This window comes from Mytilus trossulus, chromosome 2 (assembly GCF_036588685.1).
Source record: "Mytilus trossulus isolate FHL-02 chromosome 2, PNRI_Mtr1.1.1.hap1, whole genome shotgun sequence".
NCBI lineage: Eukaryota > Metazoa > Mollusca > Bivalvia > Mytilida > Mytilidae > Mytilus > Mytilus trossulus.
The window spans coordinates 95909911-95921480 of NC_086374.1; the positions used below are offsets into that span (position 1 = coordinate 95909911).

General features: G+C 32.1%; 1 protein-coding gene across 1 annotated transcript; it reads right to left on the bottom strand.

The window, feature by feature from the left end:
• On the bottom strand, positions 1-11553 carry LOC134708440 (checkpoint protein HUS1-like). The gene is made up of 8 exons (XM_063568965.1): positions 11435-11553; positions 8163-8290; positions 6980-7156; positions 6067-6174; positions 4447-4521; positions 2930-3026; positions 2195-2338; positions 1-1501 (listed from the first exon to the last, which is right to left on the bottom strand). Exons 1-8 carry the CDS (start codon positions 11484-11486, stop codon positions 1416-1418), a joined length of 867 nt encoding a protein of 288 aa, XP_063425035.1. The 5' UTR covers positions 11487-11553; the 3' UTR covers positions 1-1415.
• Positions 11554-11570: the final 17 nt, after the last annotated feature.

An 11570-nucleotide genomic window follows, 5' to 3' on the forward strand; every position in this document is an offset into this window, starting at 1 on the left:
TTAAGCTCTGTAATTTATTCAACAACATTGCAACAAGTACTAAATAATACAAGTTAAGTAATAATATAAAATAAATATCATTAACAGTATAAGTTCATTTTTTCTACATGTCTTTTCTCCTTTCACTCATACAATAGAAACTGAACAACATTAATCTTTTCACAACTTGTTTCAATGATTAAAGTTTATGACTCATTGTTATTCAATCAATGTTATATGGAACATCAATGCAAATAGAAACCAAGTACAAAAAAGGTATTGAAGTTTTTCACCATTATAACCAAGCTTTAACAGCTTGAAGATCTGTTTCAGAGTTCTGAATATTTTTTTTTTCAAACTCTACACAATATCAACAGTTTTCTATGAACTATATATTGTCAATGAACAGATTATATTTTTCTTTTCCCTTTTGTGTAAAATCATTTTGATAGAAGGTATTATGAAACAGTATTAGTTATGTAAAGGTGGCAGGTACCAGTTTTGGTGTACCAGAACATGTGTCCCACACAGAAATTTTGTTATAGTTAAGCATTGAGGTATATAATTGCATCATGTGGACTAAAAAAATAAATGAATGTAAATTCTAGGCTAGTGTACTACACAAGTAAGTAGTTGCATACACAGGTTGGGGATTTCCTTCACACATGAGTCCAATCAGATGTCAAAATTGTGGTTTCCTCACTTGACAGCATCCAATCATAGTGGAGAAAATACTAATTTTTCTGTAAACAAACATATCTTAAGATTTTGATGGTAATGATAGGTTCTGACAAGGCTCCAATTCACTAAATATCCTTTATCTCTTGAATTTTGCCTAAAATTCTGTTGGCTTTTACCAGGATTCTGCAGGTGAGAATTATATTTGTATCAGAGAATCACATTTTTTGCCTTATTTGCAATGCATTTATAAATTTTAAAATCTCCATGCTGGACAGACACCCAAATTTAAAGGTTTTCTATATATTTACATCAGCACGCACACATCTTAGTTCCTTGAAACCATACTTTTTATTTGTATAAAAGCTTGACTGAATTTTCAAGAAAATAAAATCATAAATCCATGAAATTCTAAAGATTTATTGTAAAATAATTGGTTTCTGCCACCTAAGCATACTTCAACTTGTAAATTTAACATAATTATCTCCCTTGACACAATTTGAAAATCATCAATGCCCAGTTATCTCCCTTGACACAATTTGAAACTCATCAATACCCAGTTATCTCCCTTTACATAATTATCTCCCTTGACACAATTTGAAAATCATCAATGCCCAGTTATCTCCCTTGACACAATTTGAAACTCATCAATACCCAGTTATCTCCCTTTACATAATTATCTCCCTTGACACAATTTGAAAATCATCAATACCAGGTTGTCTCTCTTCACACAACCAGACGACACTTCTTTTCCTATATCATGAAGCTACAACTGGCATAAAATACTGTAATGAGACATCTTCATTCAGCAGAAGGAAATGGACAACTTTGTTGTGAACAATATCTGTGAAAATAAATCATGATTTATAATCAGGCCAAAAAAAAAAATAATGTGTGTTTCCCTTTACATCTTTGAAAAAAATAGGCATTTATATATGGTTCATGTCACATTATAAGATGGAATGCCTTGCAACAACTTCAATGAAATTTTTTTCTCATTTTCTGATAAAAAGAGCTTTTATGTTTCACAGGTCTGCTTTATTGTTTTTTTTTCTTCAGATTAAATACAAACAAAAAATAAAATCATTCTTACATAAATTCTGTAAAACATTTAAAAAAAAGTTCACACAAATTTGAAAAATTGTAAGTTATAAAAGGGACATCACACTATAATTTTATAACCAATTGGTTTTTCAAGAAGCTATATTTAAAAAGTGCTTTAAAACAAAAATAAAGAGCACTGGCAACCCTCATTATTTAAGTGCTTTTATAGCAGAAACTGTTTGGGATTACTATATATCATTCAATTATGAAGAAAAGTATATAAATACTGTAAATTCAGAAATTATTGTGTGCATTTGCTATTGCAATTTTGTCATTTTTAGACTATAATGCGATTTTGATTTTTGAGATATTGAGAATTTTCCTGTTTAATTCATATAAAAAAAACTCAAAATGTGAGTTTAAATTATTGTGATTATAACCAGGTCACATTTTTTGCAATATTTTCTAAATTTACAGTAACACAAATACTCACTACATATAACTTTAGTTGGATTAACCAGCTGTCCTGATAGAAACTGGGCAAATTTTCTGATATCTATCCTGGCCTTGCTGAACTCATTGGGATCTTTTACCCTTTCTGGAGAACTGTCATGAGAACTTGGTACTTGGTCTAAAGCTAAACATAGAAATAATCAAATGACAAAATAACAAACAATGTAAATTGTTGACAGATTTAAAGTCTTTTTTACTTTTGTATCCTTCTTTTTTCTTACCTAAAATAATCTATTGTGTTTGGGGTTGCTGTTTATAAACACATCAAATCACAAAACCCTTTTACCACAACGGTACTGGATTATGATGAGTTTAATTACTTTCACAGATTGGTGTACATAGTCTTTAATAATGTTATAACCTTTTTAACGCAAGTCAAATCACTTCAATCATTGAAACTGTTAGTGACGACAACTAGTATAGATTGATTGGTATTTAACACCATTTCTATTGTGCTATTTTGAAGCTGTCAGATTTCATTGATGGAAGCTGGAGTGTTAAGAAAGAACGACCTTCCTTCTGTAGGAAAACAGCCTATCCTAGTCAATTAAGATTGGAGTTGAGTGCACCTGCCCTGTGCTGGGTTTCTTACTTACAATCTGGCTAGCAATTTAGTAGTTTGACTACTTAGACCACTTGGTCACTGAGGCCCCCTCTACTACTATAGAAAATGGTGCTTTACATTAAAATCACACTATATATATAGCATACTTACTAGAAGGGTTGATCAGGTCTCTGAAATGTGTACTGACTGCTGCCATGTCCGTCTCTACACTTAATTTCATCTCTCCATTCTGATTGGCTGATAGAACCTGAAACAAACATTATTTGGATGGAGAGTTGTCCCATTGGCACTCACACCACATCTTCCTATATCTAATAGCATTATTTCAACATTCATCTTAATTAGTCCATTCCAATTATCTGATACTGCTTGTAATATATCAAAAGAAGGGAGTATTCTTCATACCAATTCATCTTTTTTGATAATTAAGTGGCTCTCGCTGTTTGAAAAGCTGAGTAGAAATATAACTGGTCACTCACCAAACAAAAAAATACTTAGATAGTATCTGTGATAACCTGAGTGTAATATTAGTGAAATATCTTGATTCAATAAGACAATAAGCCAAACTCATTTTAACTGGCACATCAATGAAACAAGTACCTGCATAAAAAAGGCTGTTCCTGTTACTCACTACATATTGTTCTCTATAACAGATGAGGTACTGCCTATTTTCACAGGCAGTGTGTACCATATGCATTTTCAGTGGAAAAATGAAACTGAAAAACCGCCATAAAAAGTCATATATATGAATCATGCGTGTAAAATTTGTCTGTGTCAAAAACTGTTTACCAATATATCAGTTGTTGGAACCATTAACTTATTCCATCAAAATTCATCATCAATTCTTGATAAATTCAAAACTGCCATTCCTGGGGTCTCATGTATGTTTTATGGACTATTTGATATGGGCTTTGCTCATTGTTGAAGGCCACACAATGACCTTACGTAGTTAAGTTTCTTTGTTATAAGGTCTCTTGTGAAGAGTTGTCTCATTTGCAATTATACCACATCTTCTTATTTTTTATATAAATCAGTAAATATGTATCTCTCTATGCTTCAATGACCATTAAAACACATCTTAGAAAAGTTTAAGTTGTGCTTTGAGTCAATATTCGGTTTGCTTCGCTCATATTGCCTAGCTATTAGTTTCAGTCGATATACAAGTCATCTTGAAACTATAACTTAACAACAGTTAGTTCTGATTGGTTGTTAATTGTGTTCCAAAGATGCAATAGACCATTTTCGAGTTTGTCAGTCACTGGAAAAAACTCATCAATTTTTATAAGTGCTTTTATTTACCAAATAGAGGGGATTGCTTGTATCCCTACACTATAAACGTTCATCAAGCGTCTTAGTGATCGTCATTGTACAGGATACACTAGAAATAATATTTGTGCTGTAGGTACTTAATTACAATTCCCTATTGATTGACAGCAGTACTAAGACAATTATGAGAATTCAATTAGGAGAATAATTTGTGCAATATAGCTTCATAGTTTTCCAACCACTCCCTAAATATTGGAACAGAAGTGACAACACCCCTAAACACACAAATGATGCTCATTAAAACCAAAGTTTTTGAGGGAAATGCATCGAAACTCAAAAGTTGTCTATTGGCTTGAATGAGCTGTGAAATTGAAAAAACAAAACTATATTCCTGTGTTTACCATGTGATTACTGAGATTCTTCATTTTATCTATCATATTCTTCAATAACTTCATCTGTGGCATAGCTATACTGACCTGTTGGAACAGAGAATAATTGTAAGTTGGATTAATTCTTTATTCTGACTCAAATTCATGGCATAAAACAAACTTGTATAAACAGCTGATCTCAATGAAATGAAAGGAATTATTTCTAAACCATTATGTTTTCATGAACTATCTAAAATACCATATTAGTCATTAGTGGCCAAGGCTCTGGAAACAGTCATATGTGCCAGTCTTGTCCTAAACTGAAAGCATATGTCCTAAATGAGCAAATGGGATATAGGACAAATTTTAAAACAAAAATAATTTCTGTACATTTTGTTTAGATCAAGTTTCTAAATCGCTATTTTGAACTTGTTTTTGTTTTGTTATTCCTTTCCTGTAATAAAACTGCCACTCCAGTACAGTGTTATAATCCTAAGGGCCCTCCTCATAACTACATTAATGCCTTAAGGAATTATTGGCTAGTGATCGCTTATCTCTTTACCTGCGTTTTTATTATTAAATCAGAACCTCAGAACTTATATAATAAAGAAATTAAAATTCCAAAACAACTGTCTTCATAATTTAATTACTCTTCAGCCAAGAAAATTGTCAATTCTGATTTAAATTACATTTAAACTTGATTTCATTTACGTAGAAGCAAATATTTTTGACTCCTAACACACATGCTTTATTTACTATGTAATACGCATGCTAGAAATTCTTTTCCACAGATTAGACACTAAATTGTAAATCCAAATGATTTCATGCTAAATTAAACAAGTGTTTATCATTAATATTCAAGCACAATCAAAGGTAAAGAGTTAAAAAGCTGACGATTTCCTGTAAATTTGATAAACAAAACTAATCATGCTAATCTTGTAAATAAGTCCGGAATTGTTCGTTTTAGTATTGTCCTTTGACTTCTGTCTCCAAAACTGAAAGAAACCGTAGCGATGTCATAGAAAATTATCGTTTGAGTCATTAAAATCATATCATTTCGAGACTGTTGCATTCTCTTAATTGCTCTTGAACAATTTTTAAAAAATTGATAGGGAAATTTTTGCAGTAAATGGGATGCAACAGTTACACAAGTTTGTTGATGCTATGAGCGTGACTGTGAGCATACATGTCCACAGTAATATACTTCTGCTTCTGATTCTGTCGTTTGTTGGCCGCCATAATTTCTTATTGTGAATATGACAATCTTTTTTGAACTTTTAAGTTATCTTAAAATGAACGAAATTAGGTAAAAAAAAATCCAGATCCTTGCATAAGCCATTCCGAATAAGACTTAAATGGCAAATATATTACTGTTACCCTGATGTGTACTTCCTTACAAAATTTGAGACATCCCCACACAGTAAACAATGCTAACACGAAGCTTGAAACTAAATTTAAAGAAAGCTTTGATTTGTTGGGCCAGAGTTATGTGTGGCAAAACTTTCAAAGAACAGAGTGACTAACAAAAACATTGATGAACAGACATAAACTTCACTTTGGGATTATGGGTTAATTATACATAAACCATTCTAAAGTCAACACTGAGTTCTCAGTATTCAATACATGAATAAAATCTGAGCAATGAATTCTCACATCAAAGTGTGGAAGTTCTGGTTCTTCATAGTCTTCCCATAATCTTCTGGGTATAACAGAAACTGGAACATCATGGACTACTGTTCTGCTGTGGGAACTGAGGGTTGGCTAAAAGTACAATAATAGTTTGCAATATTTTTTACTAGTTTTTTTGTGTTTTATTACATGCCAAGTAAATGCATTTATCACTATGTTGTTGTGGTTGATTTCGTCTTTCAACATTATATTTAACCTTTATCATCATTATTATTTTTTTTAAATACATGTATTTTTCATTTTATTTATTTTATTTTCATCTTTTGTCCATGATCAGCATTATGTTTATACCTTTCATCACCATTTATTAATTCTTCTAAATAAGCTTTTTTGAAAAATACTGTACCAGAAGTAATTTGAAATTCTTAAGTGTCGATAAAGGATGTTATTTTGTCTTTTGTCCCTTATTTTTTTGTAATTTGTCATTTAAATGTGCTAAGCCTGAACATACCTACAGCTTGAATAAAGTTCAAGAGGCTAACCACTGTCCAAGCCACTCCAAAGTTAGGGGAGGGTTGGGATCTAATTAACATTGACTAACATGTTTAACCCGGACACATTCTGTTTGTTTGTGCCTGTCCAAAATAATGAGCTTATAATTCAGTAGTTGTCGTTTGTTGTTGTGTTACATATTGTTTTTATTTATATTTTTGGACATTTATTCAGAGTCAAACACACCTTGTCACATGTGGAGATCAAACACACCTTGTCACATGTGGAGATCAAACACACCTCATCACATGTGGAGATCAAACACACCTTGTCACACGTGGAGATCAAACTTAGAACCTCATCATTGATAGGCTGGTGATACCTGAAAACAAACTGGTTAAGTTCCCTCGGACACAAAGGACCCTTCAATTCATAATACACCTACCTGATCAATTTCAAAAGTAAGACAAGGGACATGTTTTTTTGTCAATTTAATCTTGATCCACTTGGCATTGCTAGCTGTTTTTAGTGCTTTAACAATATTATCTGGAGCAACCTCTAAGTAAATCTCATTAGCTTCCTTAGAAACACCTTCCATTGCATATTCGTCAAAGAAATGACCCTGAGGAAATAAATAAATTAATAAGTAATTATTTGTTAGGACACTGGCAACAGTATTAAGTAATACATTTCTAAAAGACATTGTACATTTCAAAGCTTAAAAATAGAGTTTCAATAAAAAAAACTTTACAATTCAAAATGGGATTTGCTGATTGTTGAAGGCAATAAGGTGAATTATGGTTACTTGATGTAGGTTGGACTCTTGATGGTTGTCTCCCAGTCATGTCACATCCCTTTAATTTTATATTAAACTTGATATTTAACTTGACATATTTTGCATCAACTTAAGCATGTTAAATTGAATTGTAATACAATGATGAAGCCACCACTGTCTACCCAACAACAGTTTGCCTTCATCTAAATTAAGTAACACCAATATCAATCATTTTTTGTCAATATCACTATCACTTTTAAAATACATCACACTCTGAATGTTTCAGGTTCTCAGAAAATGCAAATATGACATGAGCTTGGACTTGACAAAATGACAAAACTTACATCATCTTGCAGATTTTAGCAAAATGTAGGCTTATGTTCATGATGTTAGGAACATATTTGATATTAAAACAGCATTGAGCAAAAGCTCAACTTTTATTTCCAATGATTATCTGAACCGACAATAATTTTTCTCTTGGAATATCTCTTAAAATAGGGTAACTCTCTATATTTTTTATAGCACTAGACTCAGAGTTTAAAACAGTAAAGATTTTTTTGTAATCTTTCCATTTTACTAAGTTTACAGAAGTATCTGTCATTTATACTGTAAAACCTACTTGTAAGAAGCACAATGCATGCAAACCTTTAATGAAATAGTGAATGTTATGATAGAACATGCTAAAATTACTACATTTTATGTTGTTTAATCTGGTCTGAACATATTACATTGTGTATTATGAAATAGTTTGTAAATACATTTTGTAATGTTCAGAAAAAAATAAGCTTTCATGTTTTCACCACCTAAATATACTGGTACAATTTTTACCTGAGGTAGTTCACACCAATTTTACCTGAGGTAGTTCACACCAGATCTGGATTCCTCCATTAGCCAGCTTTTCAGCAAGTATAAAATACCAGTTGCCAGGGGTTATTCTCAAGACACAACTTTTAATTAGTTTTGAGAGAGTTCCTATCACTCCTGAAAATTAAAATGTTTCATACTATAATAAATATAAAAATCATGATCATGATGATAATAAATAAGAATCACATCTACAATGTACATAAAATTGAGAATGAAATGTACATAAATGCTTTTAAGAAATTGTGAATAAACTGCATAAAATTTACAATAAAGGTTTCATAGACTTTCCAAACAAAGGCAATTCAACAAACAATCTACAGTCCCATAGGAACCAACTGTGCACCTCTTCACGCTGAATTGTTATTTTATTCATCATGTTCATATAACATGTATGATGCTGACTTCAAACAGAAACTTCTAACATGGAAAAAAAGAAGTTCATATTCATGATATTAGCGGTATCCTTAACTTTTGTTTACACTTTATAGATGTTGTTCTCTCATGGATCACTGAATCATGTGAATGACATTTAGGCCAACCTTAAAAATATGTTTGTTTGCAGTTTTCCGACTGTACCTTCAGACTAGAGGGTCGGTAGGTAGGAAAAATATTTTATTTTATCAGCCAAAAAGTTTAAACAAGCAGTTACACAAACCAAGTTTCTGAAGAAAAAAAAACAACAAAGAAACACTGAAAACCAACATGAAATGAATAGGCATTGTCAGATAAAAATTTTTTTTTAACCAAAACTGAAATTTTAACATAGTGTGATTATCCAATTTATGACATAAAATATGTTCTTATTATATACTGAAACACTTATAAACAAGGAATGACTAGAACTGTTTTAAAGAAATATATTCACTGACATATATGCTTCTTGACTAGAATGTTTTCATGAGTAGAGTATTTTCATCAGAAAAAATGTAGATATTAAATATTTAGTAAACAATGTATTTTAAAGAGTGTATTTTTAATAAAAAAAAAAAATCAGCCATTGAATCTTCCTCAATTGAAAAGAAGGCAACTCAAAAAAGACTGTTTTCATATTTCTAACAATATTTAATTATATGTAATAAGGTTATATTTTGAAAGATATGTTGATGCCAGGCTTAAATGAAAACCAAAGAAAACTTGCTAGTTTGGGGTGAAATCCATAGCACCCCATTAAAGTAAACGGTCTGTACTGAAATGTTTTGACTGCATAAAAAAAATTGGCAGCATAGCTCCTAGGAACCTGTTTTAATTCAATTCACACAGGCCACAAAGTTTGGATTTATTTAATATTGTATAAAGAAAGAAAATAATTGCAATGAGTGGGGCAACTCCCCTTATCCTAAAGGAGCATACTCATTGCAATTCAAGATAGATTCAATATATAATAGTATATTTATTTTTCAAGCTAATCATTTATTTTGTCTACATCTTTGTGTAGTTTGGGTTGATTTGGCATGGTCTCTATCCATTTACATTTCAAATGAGCTCTTTCTCCGTAAAGGCATGATAACAGGTATCCATAAATTCATGGAGGAATGGTTTCATCTTTGTCTTCTTCACAACGATTTATAGAAAATAAGACATACTTCAAGCTGCTGTCTAATTGTTTAACCACTGAAATTGGTTTATAAAGTCAGGCTCAAAAGATTCTGTACCCGATTTGTTTGAGACAGAAAGTTGTTGAAAAAGATGAGTTATCATGTCAGTTCTTCTTCTTCTTCAACATGATCAATGATATCATCAAAGACATCATTTTATGTGCCTGAATCAGTTTACTATTCAACTTGTTTGTTTGTTATTAGTCTTAGAATTGACAGAAGTCGACAGCGTAAAGTACTCCTCCATTTCTTCATGGATACCTGTAAACAATTTCCATGTGCTTTATCATTAAACGGTCACATGAACGCTTGACGGGAAGGCAAGAAAAACTGAACTTAAAACGTGTAATACACCTAGACTTAAACAACCAATTCCGGAAAGGACCCGAATTTCCGGATCTCGTCTATAGAAGTATTAAAAATAATTTCTTTAAATTTAAAGCAATAAAATTTTCACAGTCGGGAGGATTTTCAAGGGTCGGTCGGTAAACTGCAAACAAACAATATTTTAATTTAAGCCTTATTGATATTATTATTTAGAAATTATTAAGATAATAGTGATAGCTCATTTTACACATGTCCATTTCCATATTGTGTAATTTATTTATTAAATATGACTCAACAATAAAATCTGCTATTAATACATTGTGATAGGTAATGTCAAGTCCTGTCAAAATACATGTTCCTGGTTTAACATTTGTCAAGTTGTACATATTGTAGTGTTGTTGTTTCAAAAAAAGAAACCAGGAAACATGTAAACTGTTTTATTTTTGCGACAGGATTGATTCCCTTGGTAAATGAGGTTGAAACTTAGTCAGTGAAAGCATCAGTGTGAGTGGTTGAGCTCAGGAAGTACTTCTTTATCTCAGTAAGTATAAGCGCTGCCTTGTTACACCTGTTGGCAAGTTGGAATAAACAGTTACAGAGGTGATGTTCAAGTCCCACAGAAATTTTTTGGTTATAGTGATCGATCCTGTGAAATCGAAACCAATGAAATTTGAATTATAAGATACCTTATATATGTGGCATTTGAATGACCATGACTAGTCCGAGATTACTCTATTGTCCGACTCTATTGTCCGACGGCTGTTTTGCCAGACAAGCTGGGGCCGAGGGATGTCAGAGGCTTGTCCCATGTCAAAAAGTGGATACTTGCCCACCCGAAATAGATGCAATGCTTTGTTGCTTCTGGAGCCGACTGAGGGCCTTGGAATTATATAAATCGGGCATCAATCTCTTCATTTTTCATATGAAGAGATTGAAGCCTGATTTATATATTTCCAAGGCCCTCAGTCAGCTCCAGAAGCGACAAAGCAGCGCATCTATTTTGGGTGGGAAAATATTCACTTTTTGATATGGGACAAGCTCTGATGTCCCACAGCCACAGCTTGTCTGGCAAAACAGCCGTCGGGCGTCAGAGTAATCTCGGACTAGACCATGACATACGAATACATATGACACGACGATTACAAAACAAGATACCTATATTCCGCTCACAGGCACTTGTTTCTATCCATGGGAAGACCCACTATCAACCTATATTTACCAGTGGTCTTCCCATGGATAGAAACAAGTGCATGTGATTCAGCTGCACATTTTGTGCCATGTCTAGGATATGTTATTAAAATATTGATTGAATAAAAAAATATGTTAATGGACTTGCTTGTGAAATGGTGAATACATCCTATATCAACGATTTTCCCTCTAAACTTCATGTTGTTATGTTTAACTAGAACTGTGACATATTTCCCGCCATTCCTACTTTCGTTTTGATGCTTACCGGGTTTGTTTTTATTTTA

Bases quoted from the DNA above. Each gene is read 5' to 3' on its own strand.
- LOC134708440 (XM_063568965.1), bottom strand. From the start codon at position 11,486: ATGAAGTTTAGAGGGAAAATCGTTGATATAGGATGTATTCACCATTTC. The intron at 7,157-8,162 runs GTAAAATTGGTG...TTATTTCCTCAG, and splicing joins TCTGGTGTGAACTACCTCAG to GGTCATTTCTTTGACGAATA. The intron at 1,502-2,194 runs GTGAGTATTTGT...TTATTTTCACAG, and splicing joins TCCAACTAAAGTTATATGTA to ATATTGTTCACAACAAAGTT.